This window comes from Numenius arquata, chromosome 12 (assembly GCF_964106895.1).
Source record: "Numenius arquata chromosome 12, bNumArq3.hap1.1, whole genome shotgun sequence".
NCBI lineage: Eukaryota > Metazoa > Chordata > Aves > Charadriiformes > Scolopacidae > Numenius > Numenius arquata.
The window spans coordinates 34,287,997-34,315,985 of record NC_133587.1 but is presented as its reverse complement, the minus strand read 5'-3'; the positions used below and the strand labels follow the sequence as shown (position 1 = coordinate 34,315,985).

Below are 27,989 nucleotides of genomic sequence, written 5' to 3'. Positions count from 1 at the left end.
AGTCACAGAGATGGCATGCTATTCAGTTGTGTCTTGCACTTCCATGAATTCCCCTCACCCAGTAGAGCTAAGTCTCTGTGTCAGAGCTCTGGCTCAGTCACCTGCATTCAGGTTAAAGGAGGAAAATAGAAACCCAGCCAAATGTTGGCAGTAGAATAACTGAAATAATCTGAAAAATGAAGTCCTACTTCCGCTGACAAAATTATGAATCGTATATTTCTGTGTCTGAAGGAAATGTCTCAGAAAAGTGTGGTCCTGTTGCTTTTAATAAGCCTCAGTCCTAGATAATGAGGAGGAAGAGCTCTTGAGTGCTCAGGAAGTAATTTCCTCCCTGAGGGGCCTTTGTAATCTTCTCTGTGTCATCACCATCATCATCAGTGCTTGAAGAAATAGGTTTCAGATGCACTTGCCAGAGGAGAGGCAGAACATCGTTTTGCAAGTGAGAAGTATCGTAATCTCGCGGAGCTGCAGAGGGCTCTCCCAGCTCTCTCGCCTGTAGCTCTAGCATATGCCATGGACGTGCATAGGCATATAATAGCCAACCATTGGCCAAAGTTATTAAGTTGACCATAGAAGTAATACAGAGAAGATACAAAATGCAAGAATCATGCTGATGTGAAATGGATTTTTTAATATCAAAAACATGCATGTTTCGGTTCACCGCCAACCGGTCCTGGGAAAGCCTTGAGAAGAATTCTCTACATTAAAAAATAAGGACATGTTGTTAGGTGGCTTCAGGTAAGAGAAGATGAGAAATAAGAGCTGGAAATATCTGAAAGTCATTGGTAATAGAAAATGTATCAGAAGAGATCACACTAGAGCTGCCACCAAGATCTTTGAAAGAAACAGCTCAGCAAATTTGAGACTGCAATCCAAGATAGCACGTATGGTATGGGGAAAAAAACCCTATGGCAGAAAAGCCCATTTGCCAACCTCCTCCATGCCATCAGCTACACCAAGAGCTAGTTAGAAAATGAAGTGATATATTCCTTCTGTCCTCCCTCCTGTCTCTGTTAAACAACTTATAGGAAGGAGATGCTAGCCTGCGATGGTAGGGAAAAGTTTTCTTGATGTCAGCTGTTACCAGGGTTGCTGAGAAACTGGTGTTATCTAAAGTAATGGCAGCATATTTTCATCATGACTAGTTTCTTTGAAGATCTTTATTTCTTTGAAAATTTTTTTGGCTTTTAAAGTTTCTCTTTATAAAAAGTTTGTGCTTTTGAAACTTACGTTTTATCATTTTTCCACTTTTCATTTATGAACTTTTGCAGCAAAGATAAAAAGAAAAGGGTCATGATTATACTCAGCTGTTTTCCACTTAAGGATTTGTTTAGTTATGAATTCTGTTGTTTATCACTGTACATTGTTTTTCACCAAAACTGCTGTTCTCACATGTCTGTAAATTGTCCTGTAGGCAAGCTTCGTCCTTGTCCAAACATGAACATTTTGAGGGGAGAGCTGAGGGCAATCTGAAGTAAGGAATTGCAAACAAAACAAATTACTTGCTTTTGAGATATAAAAGAAATATTGAAATGTCAATGGAAAAAAAAATCAAAATGGACCTTTGAAATTGATAGGGATTAAGGCTTCACTAAGGAGCGATGATAGACTGGGGCAGGATGAGAGGAAAACTTTACTGGAACGTGTATAACTAGTGAGTTTGGGTACTGACAGTGAAGGAGAGAACATACACTCCAAATATGCATCAGAGTATACTTTTAAGGCAGATGTCTATGCCCAACCTAGGAAATACACTCTCTAAAAAACAGAGAGAAGAAAACCAAGCAAGGTGAGGACTTGGGGAAAGGCTTCCAGTTCTACAATGTATTATTCTTTCTGTTGATCTTGTCCCACAGCTAAGGGAGCATTGCATGAAACTTTCAGGTCCATTATTTCTGACGTTCGCCTTGAATTTCAGAAGCAGGATCTAAAGCTCAGATTTTACAATTTGATCCTCTGCCTGCCTTAAAGTTTCTTTTGATTAATGCTGTAAAAGCCTGTAAGCTTTGGCAGTGTTTATCTTTGGCTCATCTTACCTGCATTACAGATCAATGTGTTTTAACTCTGTAAGTTCTGAGTGTATTTCTGAAGGTTTCGAAGGATGAGCCCAGGCATTTTGGGCTTGAAGGAGCTTCAGTTCAGAAACCTTAGTTGGTTCAGAATTCCACTTTTCTTTATATAGTATCAGCTTTCCCTGAGATGACTGTTGACAAAAGAATGTCTCCTCTGGGCTAACATTGCTTGTGGACTGACTTCTGGAGAAAAGTGGTCGCACCTGCATAACACACTGACTTGCAAATAATTCAATATCTGAGCAGTTTTAGAAGTTGTATAGTTGTGCTTTTATTTATAGAGAGGGAGAGGCCAAAGAGAATAGCTTTGAAAGGAACAAGTTCAGGCAGTCTTCGTTTTTGTTAAGGAGCAACAAAAATTGATTCAGCTGCCTTTTGTCAATAAAAATGCAGCCTGGTGGAGGAATAATTTCTACAAACATCTAAGGTTTTGTCCTGTTGCTAGCAGCAGAATCACAATCTGTACTTTAAAGATACTGACAGTTGTGTGTAGTTCAGAGAAAGAGAAGAAAAAACAGCAGTTTGGGATCTCATGATACACTGCAAAAAGTCAACATCAACTCCTTATTTTACCATATAGCTTACATAATCTGCAATGAATTTACCTTTTTTCATGATTTAGATCTTTTCCATGCATTCCTAACTCTTTGACATGGATAATGTATCTCTTTTATTGTTTAGTGCGAAACTGACTTTATGCAGAATTACATTCCCTGCTAATATACCATGAAAAATCATTTATTTATTTATGTCATCATACCTTATTTATTATACGTTACTTACTGACAGAGAAACGTATTGCATCAGTTTAGTTGAGGCATACAGAATAACCAAGCTCCTTAGCCTTTAGAACAGAAAGGAAGATAACGATCAAATGCTTGCTTTCGGAGGAAGAGCTACTCTTCTTATTTAGATTTCTTAGCATTCTTTAAGATGTCTTCCACCTCCCACTTTTATTAGAGCGAGTTGCAGAATCAAAGTGGCATCTATTTTATCATCCAAACCAAAATTCCGGCCTTCACTGTGAGCCTTCTTTGGCCATGATTCTTCAGTTTTTACGACCAAGTGAGCGCTGGAGCCTGTCAGGATGCATAGCTGCATTAATCATCTCTGCTTCCTACAGCCAAGCGGGTGGACTGGAAGTATCTGTTTGCTAAGGGTTTGTCTACATGGGGAAATAGCTCTGGCTGCTCATTAAGTGTTAACTCCTTCCATGGATTCTCCTCCAGCATCTTCCCGTGGCTTACCTTTATGCTGCTTTGGAAAATAAGGAATTTGGTGGTGGGTGTAGCTAATCCACAGAAGCCTGTATTACTGTGCAGCGTGGGTTCAGAACGTGATCCTGTCTCCACGTGTCACTTAATCTTCTGTAACTGACCCTCTTCATGCTCTTAGTTGGTGGCAAGTAGGAGGTAAAACGTGTTAGTTCAAGCTTCTTATATCAAGGCATGTGTGTGTAACTTGCTTGTGTGTCCATGAGTCTTTGCGTTCATACAGGGGAGCCAGAGCATCACTGATAGCAGTTTGGGTGCTAGTATTATTTTTGATAACTCCCCAAGTAAACAAATCTGAAGAGCACTCATTATTTCCAGCCATGATAGGGAACAAGAAGTGTATAGGATGACCTTCTACACCTCATATGAGCCATCTATTATTTTGTGATGTTGGAGTTAGTCGTGTTGGACCGTCTTTTGTAGTGAAAATTTCTTTGAACGAGGATGAGTAGTCTTCTGGAGATGAACAACTTAAAGGCTGTTTAATACTAGTTCATCATCCTGGAAATAAGAGGCTTTGTTACTATGGCAGCTAAAGCTTGTCTTCAAAAGTTGCATCACTTTATAAGAACTGTATTTTTAAAGCAATTTATACTAGTGCAAACTCCATTGTGGAAACTCTTATTTAGTGTAGCTTAATTTCATTAACTAAGCCTTAGCCAAGCCACACTAAACTGTTTTTTAATTGAAATTGCATTCATTCAGAAGTTTGCTTAATGCATTAACAGTGTATGCGTTTTCAGTGGTGATATTTTCAAATGTAGACAAAAACTCATGTGGTTCTTGATATTCCTTTGTAACTGTTAATTTTTTTACTAGCTATAAAAAAGAAATATTATTTATGTATTTAATATCTACTAAGAGTGGAAATACTAAGGAAAATACTGTTTATTTTAAAAGATGAATGTGGAACCTGTACATATGAAAAATAGTATTGAAACAAATCTTTAGCACAAAACGTATTATGTGCTTCAGCTTATGGAGGCACAGGGCCTGTAGTAAAACATGATGACCATGACCAAAAAAAAAAGTAGTCAACTGAAACAAGTTAGTGCAGCTACATTGCTAGTAACAGATTTGGCTCTTTGCTTTCAGCCCTTTCGACTATATTGCTTGGGCAGTTGTGTTCTTCTCTTCTCCAAACTTACTTTGATAGATAAAGTTTTATTCAGTGATTTCTGCCAAACAGGAACAAAGGATCGTTTCCTTCCAATTTTTGGGACAGTGTTTGCTATTGTCTGTGAAATTCCAGACTGGGGTTGGCTGGAGGGGCAGCAGAATACAGGATCACATTTTAGTCCTGTACATATAGTTGTATTAGGTAGCAAACAAAACCATTTTGACAGCCTTTCTTTGGGGTGTGTGACTATGATTCTGTCTTTCTCAGCAGCTGTTATTGATGCTTCATCTCAGGTTTTCTTACACTCTGTTTACACTGATTTACACTTATACTTTCTTAGAAATTCTCTTTTGGGATGGCACCTCAAAATTTGTGTCAAGTTCGCTCTAGCAGCCTGAGTTAATTAAACAAGAAAGTCCAGGTTTGGTTTTAAAAGAAAAAGAGAGTTCTGCTATTTGTACACTGATGATTCAGAATGCCTGAGCTTAAAATTCAAGTATCATATGCCTTAGCCTCAGTGAAGGACTCCTCCTTAATCATTTTGAATGGAATACAGTACCAATGAAGTAAATGCAATATCAGGGATTAAAATAGATCTTACACATATGTGTAGTAAAAGTATTCTTGGGGCCTTTAATTCTGTACTGTCTTTGGCTCTGATTTCTACAGTGGCTCACTGCCATCTTGGAATGGCACAAGGTAACAGCAAAAGCTTTCTTGTATTCTGCATACTGAAGTTGAAAAAAAAATATTAAATTGCAGAGAGAAGGAAGCAGTACACTGCAGTTTTGTACTCAGGTAGTTTTGCTTTCTGTCTGTACTACGCTTTATGGAGCTATGCAAAACCTCACTGGAAAAGTTGCATGATGTCAAGGTTACAAACCTAGCAATCAGGAAATGCAGAATGTGGGGTTGCACATAACAGCACAATTAGTTCACTTGCACATGTGAAATATTTAGGATAATTATGCTCATAAACATGTCTTCAGAATAGACTTTGTGCAGCTTAATCTAACAGTGAAATGAAAAGATTTTCGTTAGGAATGACACACACTCAACATCCAAAAATCTTCTGCAGTTTAATAACTTCCCAAATGACAGCATTACAGCATGAACTAAAGTCTTAATACAAAAAGGTGCACTGAAGAATTCAGTAACTTTTGGTAATTTATAGTATAATTGTCTGAGTTTAGTTTAATTAACAAAGAAATTTTGCCTATTTCAGCCACAAGCCTTTGTTACATCTTTCAGCTTCACTAACATCATTAAACACTTCCCTAAGTTTTTCATTGTGAGGATGTGGAAGAGCAGTCATCAGTTGAAAGTTTATTCCAAACCCTTGGAAAGTCAGCAGAAAGACATTTGTTGATTTTAGTGGATTGGGATTAAGTCCAGAATAAGCATCTAATGATACCAAAACACTTGCTTATTCTTAAACATTTGAAAATGACTTTGCATGCAGAAGAGGGTTGCCTGCTACTGGGTGCCCAGGTAATCCGAGATCACGTGCGTTAATATTGCACGCTCAGGAAGACGAGAGAGTGGTAAACAAAATGTGGGATTACTCTTGCTAAAAGTTTTGTCCTCACCCTAGCAGCTACTCCCCACACTTTTGGATCCTTAGGTCTGGAAGGCAGACCTGAAGCTAAACTTCCTGTTACTTTTCCCCCCGTTGCATGACTTTGCTGCTCAGTCAACAGTTTCATGTGCACCTTCCATATATAAAAATAGGGTAGGTACCACTTTCGCTCTCAGTTTTACTTGGAGGGAATGGCTAAAGAGTTTACCCTCCCACTAAACTGGTGATGAAAGATGCATTTTAGCAGTAGTTTACACTGTAAACTATAAACTTGCAGAACTTCAGAGTACAACAAAGACCTGTATAAAGTTCAGGGACCCAAACTCTACATCAATGCGCAAATTTGTAATCTGGATTTTAATAGGAAACTCTTATTTAATACAAGAACAAAGCACTAAACATTTGGAACTAGTTTGTACTGCTGATATATACAGTTTTATGCTTACTATAAAAAGTTACGCTTTAAGAAGTACTAAAGCCTATATTATAATGCACATACAAATATGAAGCTAAGTCTGGTCCAACTTTCCTAACCAGCAGCCGGTCTCTCAGCCAGTCTCACAGCATGAAAGCCACAAAAGCTAGGACTGAGCCTAGTTTCTTCATCCTGTTGAGCCTGAAATCTTTTCACTGTGTAGTGTGGAAGAAATAACAGCAAGCCCCAGGGATGCGGGGCTGAAAGGCAGAAACTAACAGTGGAGCGGTGGCAAGGATCAACTTCTTAAATTGTCTTTCCATTGCAATTAACTGCATACCAAATCTCAGCCAAATGGTGGCTAATAGCAGGGATGAAATTTAACCTGTTTGACTTTGCACTGAGAGGGACAAGCGCCACAGGTAGCCTCACTTACAGTGAAGTACGAACAGGAGTTTTAACAAGCTACTACTTGTCAGCTCTTAATTAGCAGCTCCCATCAGAGCAACAGCACCCAACTGCAACACCGTCTGTTTCAGTGCAAAGTCCAATTCATTAGTTAAATTTTCAGAAGCATCATATTTTGCTTAGAAGATGGTATTTAACAGCTAAAGCATGGCAAGATTTGACTGCCTTTCAGTTGTTTCTGTCTGCAGGGACAGTTTCTAGCTAAACTTAATACCTGGCAGTATCTGCTAAATTGGTTGCAAACAGCAGGTCAGGAGGTTCCTTGGGCTAAATCCCTAGACATGCTGCAAGGTGATTTTCGTTTATTGTGACTTGCAGTGCAGATTTCCATACCCCTACTATTGCAACAGACAGCTGTACAGAATTTGATTTGGCCAAGTGTGTGTCTAAGGACTAGTAGCCTGGCTGTTTTGACAGTAAGTCTGGATTGCCACTGCTGTGATGTTGCCACCACATGGCAATGCATGCTTTGCTACGGGCTTTGAGAAAATAAGCCACGCTGTGTTAGAGTCACAAGACAAAGTGCAGTTTGTTGAGAGTGCTTGTTCACCGTTCCTGGGTAACATTTAGCTCTTGAGGAAAGTTGTGTGCAATAAAGTGGTATACTTTTCGAAATGTTGTATATAGGACATTCAAGAGGGATTTAAAATATAAAATACAGTAAAACCTTACTTATACTGCACTGAGGAACAGTTAGAGAGTTGAAAATTGAGAAGACAAATTATTTGCTTTGGGCCCTGTGTGAGGGAGCGTGTGATGGAGGTGTGTGAACTGGCACATCTGCCACACAAACCCTCCTTTGTTAGGAGAATCCTTATATTCTGCAGGTCCCATGAATGTCTACAAAACCTAAGACACATTCTGCTGATATAAATTCTTAGATTTTTAGCCAGTCTTTCTCTGAGATGCTGCATTCTATCATAAACTTCCTAGCAGAATGTGACAGAAATGGCATGAAGCAAATGATTTTGTATGGACAAGGGAATACCATACAAGCACAATGGCTGCGAATCACAAGTGGGAAATTAGTGTTTACTTTTAGTAAACTTTAGTTTTAGTTTTTCTTTCCAGGATATTGAAATGAAAGCTATAACAAAAGAGGGGGATGCGAAACATCTTCAAGCATTTATATGTAAATATACATTTCAGTGTTGTGGTTTTAAAGAGCCTCTGGAGTTCTAACTTCTTTAAAACACTGCACGGATGAATCAGCCTCTTTTGGTATTTAACCTCTAAGCCATAGATTCTTACACATACTCACACGCACTGGCTGTTTATGCTTGTTCTGTTGCGTGTGTGAATGTGTGTGCACCCACACATAAGCAAATAATGAGCAGTAATAAATATAGATTTACGAATCTAATATGTCTCCCATTAAACTTTGAACTGTTATTTGCATGAATACGTTGTGCATGTTGAAGCACTGGGAACATTTTCTGTTGCTTGGAAGTAGCACTCATAAGCATTTTATGAACTGTTAACAGTCTGATACAAGTTATCTTTTAGATTTCTAATAATATAGAAAACTGCTTATATTTTTGCAGGAATGCAGGGAGTAGACTGTTGTGGTTAGTTTTACCATGGAGGAAGAGTGACTGCAATGAACAGTGAGAAATATGCCACAATCTTTTAATCTTTTTCTTTAATGCAAAAAGGCTCCATATTTCTTCTGCACCATGCAATTAGAAGATGAAAATAATGCTAAAGTGGTCTGGACTTTTTTGGGAAAAAGTATCTATTTTCAGGTTTTTGGAAGTGTGGTGTGTAAGAACTGCTGTTTCAGTAGTGGAGTGTCAAATCCCGAGTTTAACAGTAGTGCACTTAAATAACCAAAACCCAAAGGTATGAAAATGAAAAGAAGAGGTTTAAAAGATAAAAAAGAGATAAAAATGAAAAGTGTATTCTTTGAAGACAGAACACCTGCTAAAATTATTGTATCTTACAAAAAAAAGAAAAGAGGAACAGAACAGAACATGTGTGATTGCTGTGTCCCATGTGTAAGAATTCTTGCCACTTTTATTTTCAGATGAGCAAGGAGAAGAGCGTGGCTGTGCCCGTGGGAGCAGTGGTGGGAGCAAGGAGACGGCCAGGAGGGAACAGTTTGGGCCGGGATGCGAAGCGGCTGCCTTTTGGGGGGGGTTACTTCAGTCTCAGCCCAGTCTGGCCCCATGGAGTCACCTCCCTGTGGCAGCTGGGGCCTGGGAGGTGCACACCTGTACCATGAGCTGGAGTCAGCCCTGGCACAGGTCGTAGCGTTTGTGTGCTCCAAGCCCACAAATTGTTATGAGGATGTGGGGCAAAGGGGTGGTCAGGAGTTTCATTCCGAAAACGCACCCCAAAGGAAATGGAGACGCTGTAGGGCCTTTGCAGGGAGATGCCTCCCTCTGCCCGCTGGCAGCCATCTTAGGTGCAGCTCTGCAACCACACAGCTTCAGGAACCCCTAATTACAGTGATCCTTCACTCTCCCTCTCCCTGTCTGGGACGTTGACTTCTTCTCCCTCCCTTGACAAACAGAGAGGGAATTCCTTAGCCCCAGAGGTCAGCCTGGGACGTGGGGCCATGCTGAGGTAGCAGATGGGTTCCTCAGGGTCCTGCCCTGTGCTGGGGCCCTCGGGCCCAGGCATCTCAGGGGTGTGAGAGAGACCACCTCCTTCCCCCTCTGCCAGGCACACCGAGTGCAGCTTTCATGCGGGCAGCCATATGCCAGGCTGCCAGAAATAACGGTTATTTTTGAAGTAGTTGGGATAACAGGACCCACTTCATTTATTCCAAAATAAACTGAGAACTGGTCTGTTGTTTCACACTGTTAGCAGGGTCGAGAAGGATGAGTGTTTCCTCCTTGATCCTCGCATGTGGACATGATACTGTGTAAGAGGATCCATGTCCAGCCTGTCAACTGTTATATCAGCTAACAGCTTTTAAAGCAGATACTTTGTAGAGAGCTAGAATAAAAAGAATGATACCACTTTTTAGTAATTCAACATTAGAAAAGGAGTTTTATGCAAAGATAGCAGGGCTGCAAAGATTGTCATGCTATTGTCTAACCCCTCTTTGTATTTTTCAGGTCTGTTTTCCTTAAGAATTATATTCTACAAATAATCATAGGTTTCTCTTACAAATTAGGAGGGGTTTTTTACTTATAATGTCCTCATGTTCTGTGAAATGAATGTAAAGGAGCTCACAGGGATGCAGGGTCTTTCCCCACTATTCCCAACAGAGACTTTCTTTCTCTGAATCATTCTTAGGTGATGCTATCTACTGGCTGTCACTCTTAGTTGTGCGTCTATCATATTCCCTCTTATCCTACCCTCAAAAATGTATTCTTGGCCTTTCTTTTCTGGGACATCCATCCAGTTGCCCTTACTTTAAATCCCGGTGGGAAGAGATTTCTAAAGCAGAATTGCGGGGTTGGTGTGTGACCCCGCTGTGTCTCCGCCAGCGCCGCTGTGTTCTGCCCTTCCCTGCTATCTCCAGCAGCCAGAGGTGCCTCACGCACGAGATACAATTGCAACTGGGGGTCCACATATCACTTCACATCAACTTCTGTTTTCTTTTTCTTTCCTTTTTTAATGGACTATGTAATGCTAAGTATAATGCTATTAAGTCATTTTTTCTCCTGAATAATAGAATGTTGCGCTTTATTTCATTACACCTGTAGAGTGAGTGAGTGTTGCTGAGGTAATACTGGATCTGAAACTTGACAGCCCTCTTTGACAAGTACCTGTAGGTCCCATGAACTTGAAAATTGCATTCCTGCAACTGATGGAATACTTGAATCTGTTTAATTTTTGTGAATTTGAGAGGAGGGACACTTTTAATACTTAAATTCCCATCTTTAACATTGCACAGATGGTGTAATCTTTTTGCATTTTTTATATTATTTTGGGTTACTGAGGTTAATATTCTGCTAGCTACAAGTATCCACGTGCATACCACAGGGTTCATTTTGAGGACAGAGCTCTAAAATTATAGACCTTGGTAGCAGTCATAAATCAGTCATTTTTTTTCATTGAGAAAGTGGTGCCACTGGAAGAAAGTTATTTAGTGATCAAAATGCATCATTAAGCTTTTAAAAAGGGATTCTGTGCCTGTAGTAGAGCTGTAGGCGATTTATGGCTTATCTGTACTCATTGCCTTGAGCTTTTGGAAAATTTGTAAACAAAGCCAGATGCTCATTATGTTCCCATTCAGGGTTGGTTAGATGGGTAAATGCCATCAGAAGCACTTCGGTCCTGTTGGGTTTTAGCTTGTTAGAGGAAATGGAATTGCTCCAAAATATTTTTTTTAAATATTTATCATCCATTAATATATACTTCTAGTTTGTGCTTATAGGATGGATTTTTTTAAATAGTTGTAAATTATAAAAATATGAAAGTAATACTCTACGAACTATATTGAATACTAAACTGTGGGTCCAGCTTTTTCTCTGTGTCAGAGATCATGCTTAACCTGTGTGATGTAGTCAAGCACCACTCGCCCTTTTTAAGGGTTTTGGGCAATGCAGGAGGCTGTGTGTGGAAGCGTCAGGCTAGGGTTGCATCTGCTTTTTAAGAAATTCTAGGGAACTGAGATGTGAACTAAGTGACTTTTCATAACAAATTTGATAAGTCATTTGCTTTTGATTTGATAATTTTTACTGCTCTCCTTTTGTCTTCTGTATAGATTATGTGACGTGAAAGGGGTTCTTGTAAACTGTATTTTTTTGTTTTTTACTGCTCTTTAGGAGTAAGAAAACATGCTACTGTATGCAAATTGAATTGCTATAGGTTAACAAAATTTTCCTTGTAATCATATTTATTGCAATATGATCATCGTGTAATCCATGTCATAATTCATGATTAACTTTTTGGTGTATTTTTTTTATTTATCGGCTGCAGCTGAGCAAGTAAACAGGTCATGGCACGCTTAACGAAGAGACGACAGGCAGATACAAAGGCTATCCAGCATCTTTGGGCAGCTATAGAAATAATCCGGAACCAGAAGCAAATTGCTAACATTGACCGTATTACAAAGTAAGTGATCTGTTCCAAAAAAAGTCTTGATGAGGGGGAAGGTTGATGCTATTAAAAGTCCCGGGAAACAGAGACAGTAAACATTGTGAGAGACTGTGAAACAGTTATATACAATTCTGTGTTACAAATTATCTAATTATTAAAAAAACCCCAACCTTATAGAACTGAGCACCTAAAGATCCTGAAGTGAGGTTTAATCCATTGAATTGAGATCTTGCTCGCCCTGTATTTGATTTGTATAAGCATCTTTAGGAAATATGCAATATTTATAGTACTTGAACTGAGTTTAGCAAGTCAGACCAGTACTCAGTTGGTAGCTTGTTCAAAATACAAGAAGTAGATACAGTAATTAAGGAGAAAAAGGCAATAAAATCTGTAAATAATGTAACTCTCTATGAGAATGTGATAGGCTAGTGGCGAACTCTTTCCAGATTGCAAAGATAAACCTGAAGTTGAAGTGTTAGGCTGCTCAAACAAATAAGAAACCATTTTTGCTGAGATGGGCATAGGATGCTGTTAAAGAAGACGTGGGATGATTACCACCTATGCCTAATACTATTGTTAATATTAAAATATACTTCAAAATGTATTATGTACTGTATACACAGAGAAATATACATTCCTTGTTATGTGGAGCTTGCAATTTCTAAAAAGGTCTACAATATTAAAATAGCTTTTAAGATAACTTGGAATAGCCACTGTAATAAAAACCGAGGGAGGTTTTGTGCCTCTCTCTACTTTGCATTTCCAGGCCAACATGTTAGTCACATTTGTCAATGTAATCAATATGAATAATTTAAAAGAGCAAAAGTAACCAGTTGGCAACTCTTCAGTTGCCAGAACCAATGTGAGCTGATAATGAGGCCAGAGACCAGTAAGCGGAGAGTTATAAACAGTGCAGGTAACTAAAAAAGTGAAAATCTTTATAACATGTTCCACTGACAGTTCGGAAACTCTAGGGTAGAAGTGACAGTCAAAACTGGCTTCATAAGTGGAAGAAGTGTAACAGTTCAGGTTCCCCAAACACAGTGAACAATAAACAGGAGAAAGAAAAAAGGATGATGCCCCGAATGAATTAGTGTGTACCTGGCTCCTGCAACAAAGAAAAATGCACCATTAAATCGAAAAGCATCGTCCCAGAGATAAAGTTTCAAGAGGGATTGAGAGGGAGATTGTATTTTAGGAAATTCCATTTTTGTGGTTGCACTTGAGTTTCAGAATGCTTTAAAGCATATATATTTGCATCATGTCTCTAAGGAGACAAGTGGGTAAACTAATGCTATACACTTTCCACTTTAACATTTCAAATTACTAGCTCCAGGCCATGTATTAGCTGTGTTTGTTAGCTGTTTATGCTTTTTTTATAAGTAATAAAGGGAGACAGGCATGTCTAGCTGGGGATTCATCCCACTCCTATGAGAGATGCCTATTTTAAGATGGTGCAAATAACATTTAGCTGGGTAAAATTAGGTGAGCCAAATCTTATTGTTACACACAAGGTTGAGAAAAAAAGGAATTGGACAGAAGCTAGAAAAACAAGTACTGCTCTTGGTAACTGAAGAGTAGTTTGATTTTTTAAAAAACATTCTAGATCCAGATTGTATGACTCATCTCTAATCAGAAGAAAAATAAGTGACTAAACAGAGATGCAAGTGTCCTTAGTACTTTGAGAAAGATGTGTGAGGTGTTAGCAGTGAAGAGTAATCTAAAAAGTGCTTGGACATTGTAAATGTTCCACATGCACATCGGTGACCACAGTGATGAACAGTGATCTAGTTTCTATTATATTTTTATTTTTATTTCTATTATATGTTTAAGGAGATAACTTTTGACAAGGAAAAGATAAAGACCTTTGGGCTGCTTTATGATACTAGTCATTGATGAAGAAACACAGGTGACTTAGTAAATGAGTATGCATTTACCTAATATTCAAAATAAATTCTGAAATTAGCAGGGTGTTAGAATATCTCTTCTCATGAAAACTGAGCAACTGATACATTCTTCCAGGCTCAAAGATCATTTGGTCAAGTACAAGTGCAATTTCTTAGAAGATAAATCGGTGTCTGGGCACATAAGCAAATGTATGAATAATAAGAAAGATCAAAACCAAACAGTGGTCAAAAGTGAAAATTATGACTGTATATACATAGTTGGAGATAAAGGGAGGAGTCTCATACTTGGATTAGTAACATTTTTTAAAAGTGTGAATACCTCTTGGGATTGACTGAAAGAATGGCTTTGCATATTGCAAGTATTTGCAAGTAATAATGACAAGGAAATTTATGGAAGCATGTCGTATCCTGAGTAAGGATACAGAAAAACAGCAAGATAATCTTTCTTTATAAGTACATGTTTAAGGTAAGTGGCAGTCATCGTACTGTGTCAAATAGTGGATGACAAATGTGTACTTTCAAAGAACTTCACAAGTTGAAAAGATGATTCATGATTTGATTTTTTATTTTATTTTCTTTTTGCTATAGTTTGAGGGTTCATTTGTTGTTAGAGACAAGTTTTCCTGTATATTTTGTGACCTGTTAGTCCAAACGCCTTCAGATCAGAATCTCTATTGCTGATTTCTTCATCAGGTGGTTTGCTACTTTTAGGCAAATCTGTCTGTTGGCTTTTCTCCCAACGTGCAGCTCAGCATGTTTGTCTCCCCCTTCCTAACATAGTCCTGTTCATTTAATTTACTTCTTGCTTTTCTTAGTCTTCTGGTGTTGAGTAGAAGCCACTGTACACATCAAGGAGCATTTACTTTCTATGACCGGGGAGAAATCTTGGTAATATCAAAAGAGGATTCATTGCGTATAGATTATGAACTCTTTCACTAAGTCAAAAAGACAAATATATATAACACATTAAATTATGTAAAATGTAATCAGTGCACTTTATGTGTAATTGTTAAAAAATATGTTAGGTAAAGAGAGACTTCCAGAAGATACTGGCAATGGAAAGTATGCAAGAAAAATCTATAGAACTAGCCACGCATTTTCTGTAGAGAACATAAGAGTAGGAGGATAGTGTAGGAGGAGCCAAGAACACTAGAAGGTACTTCTAATATTATCAGGAAAAACCTATAAGGGAAGAGGCTCTTTAATTAAAAGTAGAATAAATCAAGTATGCTTGCCTTTTTAAACTGATGAGGGGGAAAAACAAGAATAGAAAGATGCGTGATTAGAAAGTGATTGAAAACTGTCTTACATTGAGGAAAGAGTCACTTGGAAAATTCAAATACGCAAGTTAGAGCCTTCAAGAAATTAGTTAGTAAGCTTACTGAACTTTAGGCAATTATTTTAGAAAAGTCATTGCATGCAGAGAAGTATTAAGAAACACAAGAAAGGTGTCTATTTTTGAAATAATTAAAAATGTGTGTGTGTAAAAATGCCAATAATATGACACTGTTAATTGAAATATTATATAAAAACTTAAAGGCATTGGTAGGTTAGCGACCACACTGCATAGACTTGATGTCTCAAAAAAAATAAACAAATCATTATATGAAAGGGATTCTGCAATTTTAGTGATTATATGTGTGGGGGGTACATTATAATTGGAAAGGACCTTTCCATTGGTTGGAGATAGGCATTCTCCAGTAGCTTGAAAAGTAAATGAAAGAGTGAAAACCAATACTAAGAAGCAGTAACAGTGTAATGAATTTGAAGATAGTAGTACTAAAAGTGGAAACTGCCTTTTGAAGAGAACTATAAGTTCCTATCTTTGTACAAAGGCTTCCGTGTGTTCAGTGCATTTTTATTTAACAATAAAGCTCATTTGAAGGCAGTGGTAGCATTTCTGTAAAGGTATGCGAAATAATTATTCTTACCTGGCTTATATTATCATAGTGTATCTCAAGTCAATGTATTATAATAATTAGAAATTTAACTACTAGAAATGTCTAACATTTCTAAATTACCATATTAATTAATAACAAAGTGATGTTTCTAAGAGGTATTTGTCAAAAAATACGACTTATTTCTCTGTCCAGACTTGGTGTTGGAATAATTTCATCCTAATAGGTCAATTATTTAGATGAGTATTACTGGTATTAGAATCATAGAATGGTTTGGGTTGGAAAGGACCTTAAAGATCATCTAGTTCCAACCCCTCTGCCATGGGCAGGGTCACCTTCCACTGAACCAGGTTGCTCAAAGCCCAACCTGGCCTTGAACACTTCCAGGGAAGGGACATCCACAACTCCTCTGGGCAACCTGTTCCAGTGTCTCACCAGCCTCACCGTAAATTTCTTCCTAATATCTAATCTAAATCTACCCCGTTTCAGTGTAAAACCTTTACCCCTCATCCTATCACTACACTCCCTGATCAAGAGTCCTTTCCCCACCTTTCATGTAGGCCCCCTTTAAGTACTGGGATTATTAGTTATGCTGGAAATACTAGCAGAGAAATGGCTTCCCATATCTTGTGAATTCTCTGTCAGAGCACAGACAAGCTTGACAAATTGTTCATCCCTAAAAGCGTGTTAAAAATTTGTAATTATGCTTTGACTTTCTGTTTTTTCCTCATTATCTTCCATCTGTTTTGGATTTGGGGTAACCTCAAAAATTGATTCTATGGAATAAAATGCCTTAAAATAACACTGGAAAAAAGACATGCATATTTAAATGAGTAGGATAAATTATTGACTTTCAGTTTCATAGCAGATTGGTAAGTATCTCTGTACAAACCTGTTTTGAAAGTGGCTACTTTCTTTGGCTACTCCAGTCTTCCAGTTTCTCTTATAGTGTTTTTTTTAGAATTCCTTTGCAGGTAATTGGACTCCTAAGATTTAATTAACTAGTAATTGAATATTTACCTTTTTTCTCACAAGCTATTGGGTTTCCTCAGTAGCAATTTATGAACATTTCATGATCTTTATGATTAGTTCAGAGTTCATTATCTACTAAGTTAATGCTATTAAAATACCCAATTGGCAAATATGGTGTTCTAGAACTATTATTGGCCGCTTTCAAGATTTTGTCGTTGTAAACAGATAATTATTTTGGTTTCTAAATATTCCATGAAGACTAATGTGAAGAACCAAAACATAATTCTTTTCTTCCATATGTCCTTCCTCATATTTTTTTCTCACTCCTTTTGATGTGTTTCATGATTTATTTAGTTGATTGGCTTCTCTCCCTGTCTCTTACAAGGCTGTGTCTATACTGTCTTTGTGTACTGTGACAAGGAATGCCCTGGCACCTTCTGGAGCAGATACGCTGTGGCCACACCGCATTGCCTTTGGCTCATGGAGTGTTTCTTTGCCCCTGACATACTCGTTGTTTGTTTTATATGTGTGTGTGGTTCCTCAGTTCTAAGCGCCAAAAATAATACAGCCCACAGCAATGCTATTCTTGAAACTTGAAGCTAGGGGCATGATAGTTTGCCATCGGGCATGATGTGAAGGCATCCGAGGACACATAGCATGCTGGAACAGTGCTGGAGTGCCCTTGGCAGAAGGAGCCAATCTTGGCATGGTTTACATCCATGTTCTTTCTCAAGAGCAAACTAACCTCTTGGCCATGCTTTGCCTTTTTCCTGGGAGGAAAGTTGGCTTTCTCCACAATGGAGCCTGAGAATGAGTTAGTTTGGGAATGAACCCAAGAGTGACCATAGTCCACAGAGTAGAGGTATCCCAAATTTTGGTGAGATGAAGCTGATGGAAAGAGCATTAGCTAGGATAAAACTGAGATGTTATAACTGTAGAATTTGTGTTATTTCCAAATAGAGCGAATGGAAACTTCAGTTTCATCAGTCAGAAAGCTGTTTTACAGCATTGGTTATGCAAGAAAATGCCTTTTTTTTATAAATAGGTACAAAGAGTCACATCTTTTTTAATTGATTTTCAAACGGGATGGTCCAGTACTAAGTCCCTAAATAACCTTTTTTCCCGTATTTGTTCTGTGGACTCATTTTTATTATGTTCTAATTTAATGTAAGTGCAGCTCAGTCAAAACATCTAAGAGAGATGAGCAAATCCCAATCCTATATAGGGCAGACTCTGTCCATCCCTTGTTGGCTTTGTGTGGACTAACATCAATCAGCATTGATGGGACAGCATGCCAGAAAAGAATTACTCAATATGAAAGATTACTGTAAAATGATGAGATTTTTTGGTCCCACAGTTGAGGTGGAGTCGCTAGCAGTTGTAGATTGAGTACGTGACCCTCTCAGTTTGACATTTAGTCCTAGGAGGGGGATTTCTTCTCCAGATATCACTCTATGAAATTTCTCCTGTCAGTCTCTGAGAACAGTTAAAGTTAAGGGCCTCTCCCATCCATAAATCTGTTTTTGTTGCCTTAGTTCTTCTGCGATTCTCTTTTTGGGCCGTTTGCTTTAACAGAAAACAATTTCTAGAAGCACTGATTAAAGCAAAAATGAGAATGAGCAATTTACAGGTGGAGAATAATCACAAGAGAGTATAAATAAGAAAATTAGCAATTTGAACAGGTAGGGAATAATCATACGCCTATAAATAAGAATATGCAATGCAGTGGCAAGAAAAAAAAAAAAGACCATGATTCTTAGAGTATTGCTTATTTGAAGCTCAGAAACTTGTTAGAAAAAATCTGTCACTATTTATAGTACCTTTGATGAAAATTTAAATCTTCCTAGTATTTTGCATGTTGCAACTAAATAGTCATGCATAAACAAAAATAGTAAGCCTTAAGAATGATTAAGAGAGCAGATGACTCTGGATTTATAACTAGATAATCCTGTTGTTTAACTTTACATGAACAGCAGTATAGTAGCACCTGATACTTCTTTGAATGAAATGAAAGCTTAGAAATGTTTCCCTGCTCTGTCTGTTGTTTATCCTTTGTCAAGCCATTCCCCTAAAATATCTGTCATCTTGTTATCAGAGAGTAGGCTTATCTGAAAAGAATTGTTTGAAGTAAAACATCCTTCTGTAACACAGAAGGAATGCAGTTGTTGCTTGAGTTCACTTTTAACCAGTGTTACTGGCTGCTTTTCCACATCTTTACAACATCCTCATGTGTGTCTTAAATGTGACCATGTGAAACAAATAGTGTTATTCAAAGCAACTCTTCGCAATCTGGTACATGTTACTCAAACCCTGGTCAGTTGTACTGTGGTGGAACAGGTCAGTATTGAAGGAGGTGCTCAAGAAAGCTCACGTTTTACCGGTTGGGAAAGGATGAGGAAGAAGAGTACAGTGAAGTTTTTTTTCCCATGCGGTGCAGAGTAATAGGAGTTCATAATTTTGCAAGCATAAGCAAAAGTGTGGAGTACAAGGTCCTACATTAAGAAGCACAATACTACTTCCTCAGCAGGCCACATGGCAGCCTCGAGTGGCAGCCTGGCTATTGAGTGTTCACCTCTGGGGAAACTGAACTCAGTTTGTATTGGATTGGCTTAATTATAGTTATATGCATTACAGAAAACAAACACGGAAACACATCACCAGGTGATGACAGGGTAGAAAACTCTTAGTTTTAAATATCCTTATGTGTTTTCTGTTATATTTAAGGACAAGGCACTTCTTTCTGTCTGACTCCACTAATTCAATCTCCTTTTCCGTTTCTTTTACTGCCCTTCTCTCTTTCCCATTATAAATTTCAGTTGCTTCTTTTAGCCCCAAACCAATGTTTTTTTCTGTTTTCATAACACTATTTTTATGTTAAACCATGATGAACTAAGTTTAGAGTTTTAAAGCTTGTAAATCCTTAGTCATAGATCACCCTGGGAGAAAAAAAGTCTCCTGTGCTTTTTCAGCAACTTTTTGATCAATTTGGTTAAAAATCATTATATTAATAAAACAAAAAGCAATCTGAAACTGATCATTTGACTCCCTAATAAGAAGAATTTTAGCAAAAGTACTATTTTGTCATATATGAAAACTCTGCATTATGTGTACATTACTATCAGTTACATAGTAATACGTTGCATACGATGGATGCCAAAACGTTTAACTTGTTTGATACATTAATTTTTTATACTGATGGTTTGGCACTGACATTAAAAAATGTATTCAGGTTGAAAATTAAGAGTTCAGATATATGCTATAAAGTAATAAAAAGAACACTGAAAACTGCAGATATGCAGGAAAGTACAGGGAAGCTCACTAGCTTTTGCATCATAACCAATACACAATTTTGCTTGTAAATTTGTATGTGACCAGTGAAATAATATTCAGAAAGTTAATATGGATTTTTAACATCCATATTCACAAAAATGTTGAAGAAGTGAGGAACTAAGCTAAACATATTTTATAAGAGCCTTAAGAAGGAATGACGGATTGTCATTGCTTACACAAGGAATGTTCACAATGGCATATGTTCATTAAATTTCACCTGTGTTACCTGTCATAGCTACATTTGTCAGAAAGCTTTTATCTATTTGTTTATATGGTGTTTCATCTTAATTTTGTTTGTGAGTTCGTGATGATTTTCTGGTTTGGATATTATGTAACTTCAATATTGCTGGTATTAATGATCCATTTTAAGAGCTACTTTTAGACGTTTTTGACTAAGGAGGGTAGAAGCAGGGGTGACAGGAAAAAATTGTAAACTTTTCTTGGAAAAAGGCTGTAAAGAAACTAGATGTATTTGCTCTGAGGAGTAGTAGAATTAAAATTTCTGAATTGGTAGATTTCATTAAAGTGTCATCTTGAGTTTATAATGCATGTTAATAATTACTCTTTTTCCCATCAAGCTCTTTCCTTGATACAGATAATTTCTTCAATTTGTGTAACAATTCTATTTAAACACATTAATTAAACTGATTAAAGGAATACATAAAAAGAAGTCCAGATATATTAAGCAGTGGTGTTTGTGATTTGTTAGGGATAATTGTTCCTTCGACTTGATACTGAGCCACTATCCCTCCATGGGATAAGGAACGTTGCTACCTGAATTGCTGGGTCTGCTTCTCACGGCTGTCTTGTCATAAGACTAATTCAGTGCCTAATGTAGAAGACTTCACCATGGGACTGACAGAGATACCTCCAGCCTTGCCACCCTTTTTTCCTGCTTTATGCTGGCTACATGGAATGAAAAGGACGTTTTAGCCAGCTGTGCAACTGTGCCTGTAGGGATTTAGCATAAAAGGCTATTTTGTTGAGGACTAAAGCTTGAGATGAGGCTAAACTTTTGGTTTCTTTGCTTTGATCAGAAATATTAACACATACATACCTAACTCCTACAGTTCATTCTTCAGAAAATGAATAGATACGTGCTCAGATGTTCTAATGAATTTTGCTTGATCAATTTCCCTTATACAATAATTCTGCTCTTAAGAATGATCTTAACGTGGTACTGTTAGTAAGGCAGGTTTTTTTTATCTCAAAGGTCAATGTTCTTCATTGATCCAATAGGTGAAGTAATCTCTGGACTGAGCATGAATATGGCTGGGAAATAAAATGATTCATAGTAACAGCACAAACACATGGTTATTAACAACAGCCATACTCTGTTTGCTAATGAGTCCCAACTCATTTAAACTCTTCTTACTGTTTGTTACTATAACAATTGTAATATTCAATGCTTAATACTTTTCATAGATATGTGCAAACTATGAACTCCAGTGGAAGTGTAACTGACTTGAAAATCACTATCCACATTTTCATTTTAATGAATATTCTTTTGTATTCCATATTTCTATTAATATTTGTGTAAGTTTACACAGAAAAATACTTAACAGGCTTTATTTCTAATTACTAAAAGCAAACCAATTTACTTTTTATGTCACAACCAGTATTGATTTTTGCTTGAATCATAGCATCTTTTTAATATTCAAAAGTGAAACTTCTATCTTCTGTTTGGTTTCTTTGCTGTAAATCAATGTGGCTTTCTATTGGAAGTAAAAGATAAAAATGAGTGTGACATGGCCATTTAACAGGTTGTTATCTGGCCTGAAGTGCTCATCAAAGCTTTTTCTGTAACCACTGGAGAGAGAATGATCTCCAAAGCACTACTCATACCATCTATTTTAGGCTGTGGTCTCATATTCCCATTCATATAAACAATATCATCACCAAAAGCAGCAACCCAGCCCTGATGGCTTTTCCAGCCGATGTGCTGTTCCGTAGCTGGTAATTAGGTGAACATTTGTGTGACAGTGTGATGATTTTGAAACTCAGCCAAGCTAAAACTAATCTGACCAAAAAAAAAAAAAAAAAAGTTACTTTAAACCCAGATAAGAATGGAAATTAAATTAGATAGAAAACTCTGAAAAACTGAATCATGAAAGCACTTGAATCTATATTTTTTAAGCATGTTTTGAATTGAGACAGTCAAAATGAGCTGACTAAATATTTCATTTGCAAGGTACTAGCCAGCACGGTGTATTCTGAGTCATGTATTGCTCAGTCTCTTCAGTACATCCACAGAAAAGTGCTGGATGGAACAGCGGCATATACACAAGCGATTTTACATATGCATGGAGTGCCACTGAACGATCAGGGCTCCTGTTTGCCAGTAGTGCTCAGTCCACATATGTGTATATTGCCAGCAGTATCACATACAACATTTTAGATTCAAAAAATAGGAGGAGAGCCCTTTTTTAGGTAAATTCCTCCTTAAGAAGTGGTAGTAGTTCTGCGAGAGAGATTTTTGTAAATAACGATTAAGTAGCTCAGTCCCTTAATTATTTGCTTTTCATGGTCATATTGGGGGGTTACACAATCTTAAGTGTATAGTAAGGTTGTATGAGTGAGAATTTAAATGACTGAAAGAAGGAATTACCTGAGTTAAAATTACCTTTTCATTAAAATTACCTTTGACAGAAATGACCCAGGTGATTATAAGAAAATGCACAGTGCCTGGGGTATCTAAAGTACGCACAAACAAGATTACTCCTTAGCTTTGTTTTAGCAGCAGCAGAACAAACATCAGCAGATCTTAGTTTCATTGAACTGCCAGATTTCACTGTTTCACTGTCAAGTTTATGAGTTCTTTTTGTTTATAAAAACACTGCACCAAATTAGATTTGGTATTCACGCACATGCTGTATTTCTAGACTGTGAAGGAGAGATGAAACAAATTTTAAAACCTTTCCTACTTACATAGTGTATGTGTCTTCAAAATGAATGTTGCAGATACAGATGTCAGAGGGAAAAGAAAATTCATCATTTCTCTGTAATTGAGTTTCTCCGTGTCCCCCACTTGGAACTTTGGACTGCACAAAATGTAGATCATATAATCAGTGTTTCATTGCTCAGGCAACAGCCCTGTCAATGCCTGTGTGGTCCATGCAGTGTGCTGGTGGTAGGTGGAGTGCAGTGGAAATCAAATGAAGCCTGTTCATATACATGCATCTCTGTGAAGTGTAAATACCCAGGAAGAATGTTACGCTTTGGCTGTCTTTATATTAATGAATTTAATCCAGAATCACAGCTTCAGAAAATGTAAGCATATCAAAAAGTATCTTAGAAAACAAGTGTACTGCTACGAACCCACTGTAAATAGTTCTACTTTCTCTGTCTGTATTGTCTTAGCTCTCAGACCAGCTCTCAGTTTCTGGCAAACAGGGAAAATATAGAATCATAGAATGCTTAGAGTTGGAAGGGACCTTAAAGATCATCGAGTTCCAAAGCCCCTGCCATGGGCAACATATTTTTTTGAAATACAAATACCCATAATGTTTAGCCTGTGTTCTGTGAAAGTTGATTTGTACCACAGTGCTACATCTAGTGGGAACAGGCAGCCTCAGCTTCTGAGTTGAGACCTTGAGATACAGCTGTGAGCACAAATCTTCACCTGGCTCTCCACAAGGGTAGCTAGTGGATTCCTGAGATTTGAGCCTGGGTATTTCAAGTTTCTTATGCTATGTTGCTATATTTGTTTAAAACAAAACAAAAAAAATCACAGCCACCTCTTCCATTTTTACTTTTAGTACGACCAAGTGACCTATTCTTTGCAAATTAAAATAAGTCTTAAAAGAAGTGCTTGAGCCTTCTATAAAACTGCTGTCATACCTTGAATCTAAAGCCAAAGGCATAATTTCTCACCAGAGGTAGGAACACAATATAAAACTCAGAATAGATTTTTGGCTGCTTTCCTTCCATTTTATGTATTATTCCTTAAGGTCGGTCTCTGAATCTAGGACATTTTTATATACCTGTAGGTAGCATTGAAAATTAATGGCAGTCTTTCAGTTGAGTTTAATGGGATCTGCCGTATTTTATCAGATCTCAGTTGTGAGATGGGCTATGTGTACAAGGAAATCTGAAGACCTCTGTTTCTGCCTGGGTGAGTTGCTTAGCAGATAGTCTGCCAGCAGTCTGCTGCTTCCCTTCGCATCGTGGAGGGCGGAGGCATCCAGCATAGAGATAATTGATCAGACCAAGATTACAGTGTTTGCCACTAAAATTAGCATCTACCTACACTTGTCACACTGTCATGTTTTAAAAAGGCAGCTATTTCCTATATGTATTTTACTTTCGTCTTTACAGAGATGCTTGCTGTAGCATTTTTTCAGCTCATCCTTTTGATGAGTTCAGGTGGCTGAAAATGCAATTTCTGAGTCCAGAAAACAGAGATTTTTTTAAAAAAAAAATACCTCTGGCAACTTCCCACTTTAAGTAACCCTTCTTCCTTCCTTCTTTGGCCAGCTTTGTTTTCCAGTCCACTACACAACTGTACCCATGTGAAACATTTGCTGCATCTCGGTAGACCTCAGTTGCCTTCAAGAGCAACTTTGGGGGCAGAGTTAGCTATTTATGTGCATTATTTTTTGGCCATGTATATTAAGCTCTTTAGGACAGGGTTTGGCCTCGTGTTGTGTCTTGCACAGCATCAAGCAAAGAGTTGTGAGCTGTGTGACAGCTGTAGGCAAAAAGTTCACCATCTGATCCCCTGCAAGTGCCAGCTACTTTTGTATCTGTTTTGCTCCCATGGTGATTGCAGCTTTAGAATCTGCTTCCTCCACACCCTTTGGATCAAAACAAACCTTTTTCTTTAGTTTTAAGGTATATTATGAAGCACATGTATTAGATACAGGTTTTGAATAGAAAGACATGCTGAACACTGGGTTGTTGGAGAAAATTTTTTTTAAGTTTTAGGTGTGAATTGTTCATATGCTGACAGACTTTAGTGCTTCTTTAAAGTCTCCTGTATATTGGGCAGGTGGGCGGTTTACAGGTTTAGCCCTGTGGCCCAGTTTTGTTTAGCAGAGGGAGGTGGCAAGATCCAGTTGTCACTTACAGTGGCATGAGTTATAGGAGCTTCTGCAGTTTGTTGTTGTGAAGGAGAGTGACTCTGAAAGCGCGCGTTCCGTATTTCCCTGCATATCATCCCTCCCCTGTCATTGCAACGTGGCTCAGGTGGGGTGTGCAGCAGATGGCTGTGTGGCTCCTGGATGCCATGAGGCCTGTGAGAACTGCTGGAGTCCTCACCTCCAGCTGCAGTGACCCCTGGGGCTGTCCCTGTGGTGCATGAGAGAGTCTAGGTTTTAGGAGGGGTAATAAAAATAAGGTATATAAACAGAAGAATATGATGATATTTTATTGCTGCTAAATTAGAAAAGACCTGATTAGTGTTTATCTGCAGTGCCATATAGGTTTAAAATTGTTTTCACAATTTTCTGGTCGGTATTTTGTGTACTAAATACAGATGAGCGTGCACACACACATACAATCTACAAATCTATTAATGATTATAATCTATTGTTCTTCTCTAAATTTTTTTTTTTACCTTCAGACATGTATGCACATGTATTAGCTATGTGCACGTGTGCATTTACCTGATTCTCTTGGAAGTATATTTCTGAAGGTCAGGCCTGTATGTATACATTTGATGGTGTGACAATGCTGAGGTTTGGGTAAGGGTGGTAATGAACAACCTACATGCTAAAGATTCTTATCCTTTGCTTTCCAAGTGGTGTTGCAATAATTGAAAACATGCTTTAGTAGGCTCTTAGAAGTTGATTACAAAACCTGTAATTTTGCTAGATTCTTTTTGCTAATGTCAGGGAGGTTTATGCTGCCAGTTCATAAATGGAGAAAATACTGACCTATAAATACTGTAATACTGAGCAGCAGTTCAGTTGCTTCTGTGTCCTGCAGACAGGCAGCCTCATTTGGTGAGATTTGGAATTTAGCATGCAGATTATCAGGCCAAACCTCCTCTTTTCATCAGATAGACCCTCATTTTATATAGCAGGGATTAGCACAGTTAAATTGTATTTTGAAATGGTTGTTTCAGCCCCCTATCTGATTAGGGCTGGTTGCTGATTTAGGGGATTTTACTTTGTCTCCATGCCTTATTTTCACCCACCAGAAAGCATATTTGCTTTACTTCTGGTGGCTGGCTACATAATAGCAGTATAGGGATTGTATTACACTTCCCAATCTGTTGATATGGAGGACTGGGCAAGAGCCTAACAAACCAGTATTGCTTCAACTCCCTGTCTCCAAGGTAAGGCTAATCAGCTTTTGTTGAAAACAGCAGTCGAGGATTGGTTTCTCTCTATTACTTGTTTTTTAACGTCTTGGTGCCAGATGCTTCAGTGCATGCAGTGCCAGGAAAAGACTTGCACTCCCTGGATTAGTAGTGTCACTTTTGCACCAAGACATTTCAATATTGTTTTTCCCGGATCCAGTAATGAGTCTGATGTGGTATTTAGGACTCCAAACATCCTGCTTTCTGTCTCTAGGCTGGAGTTTAACTTATTTTGTGTTTCCAACATCTTTCACATGTTCTGACAGTTTTTCACATTTCATTATTAAAGAAGTTTAACTATTTTTTCTGGTTCAAGTCCTGTGCCTTAATAGCTCCTTAGTTTAGCTGAACAGAAACAAGATAGGATTTCATCCAGACCCTGGCAGTGGTGTTTTATAGTCTTTGTGACTATCTGGCCACATACACTTCATAGGTTTAATATAAGTAAAAATTTGGGGGGTGGGAGGGGGCCACTTCTCTAACAGCCCTTCTACTCTTCAAAGTAAAATCATACTCTCTACATGTGTGTGCTTTCCTGTGAAAGCTGATAGCTTTTTACTTTAAACATGGAAAACATGGCCCTTGTGGATCTCAAGACTGCACAGTCTGAACATTGACTAAAGTATTCTTCAAAAAGCCACATGGGATTTATTACTCCCAATTTACAGCTGGAGAAAATGAGGAGATTCTTTAATTGGTGGCAGTACTTTCACCCTGGTTGAGAACACAGATTGCATTTGAGAAATGGGAGATTCTAAGCCTTGTGCTCCTTTTCGCTAGTACACACCCTGCCACAGCTGAAATAGGCAGATTAAACCTCTTAGCTGATTAGAGTTGGTTTAAAGCTTTTTGGTTTGTGTTATATATCTGTTCTGTTCAGAGATGTGAGGGAAAAATAATTGCAAAACATGTAGCTTACATTCAAGAGTTTTGTTGGACTGTGTTTCTGCAACTATAGATGATGCAATACAAAGTACATGGTTTCTTCAGCAGGATGCACTGAAGGTTGTGGCACTGGGCTAATGCTTGATTTCTGTTGTCAGACCTATAGCAGCCTACTGTATAACTGTAAGGAAATCACTTCCTTGCTCAGTGCCTGGTTTGTTCTATCAGTAAAATGGGAAGAATGATAGTACCTATGCTATGTATTTTGAGACCTATTAAAGACTTGAAGAAATTCAGAAGACATGAGTGCTGTGGCTCTGACGGGGAGGTTGTTAATACAGAGTTAAAATGGAAATTTACTGTAAAAACAATAAAGTTAGCAAATATTGACAAAGATAATTTGCACTTTAAAAAGCTAGTTGTGTTTGCATAAATATGTGTGTATATACATGAAATACATGTAACATGAGTATATAAACAAATGAGGTAGAGCTTCAGCACCTTATGCCTCAGTGTACTAATGGTGTTCCCTGGCACTGTTTGAAAGTGAAGTAGTAGTTTTGAGTCTCTTTTTAAGCCCTCCTTGGAATTTTGAGAACTTGGAAAACTCATTGTAGTGTTTAATATCACTTGGACAGGTTCTCACATTGGGTTTTGCACATTCTCTGCAGAAGCAGAGAGGGATCAGGTTGGGCAGATGAGCATCCACCCAGTGTGATACAGAACTGAACTTATGTGCCTGTCTTCTGCGTCGCTGCTTGGCCCTC

At 37.9% G+C, this 27,989-nt stretch overlaps 1 protein-coding gene across 3 annotated transcripts in view; it reads left to right on the top strand.

The window, feature by feature from the left end:
- ZMYND11 (zinc finger MYND-type containing 11) overlaps positions 1 to 27,989 on the top strand; it is a 108,450-nt gene that overhangs the window by 33,506 nt on the left and 46,955 nt on the right. For all 3 annotated transcript variants that reach the window (XM_074157487.1, XM_074157486.1, XM_074157484.1), the window contains exon 2: positions 11,807 to 11,941. In XM_074157487.1, the coding sequence (XP_074013588.1) occupies positions 11,826 to 11,941 (116 nt within the window). In that variant the 5' untranslated portion in view covers positions 11,807 to 11,825. The remainder of the gene's footprint in view (positions 1 to 11,806; positions 11,942 to 27,989) is intronic.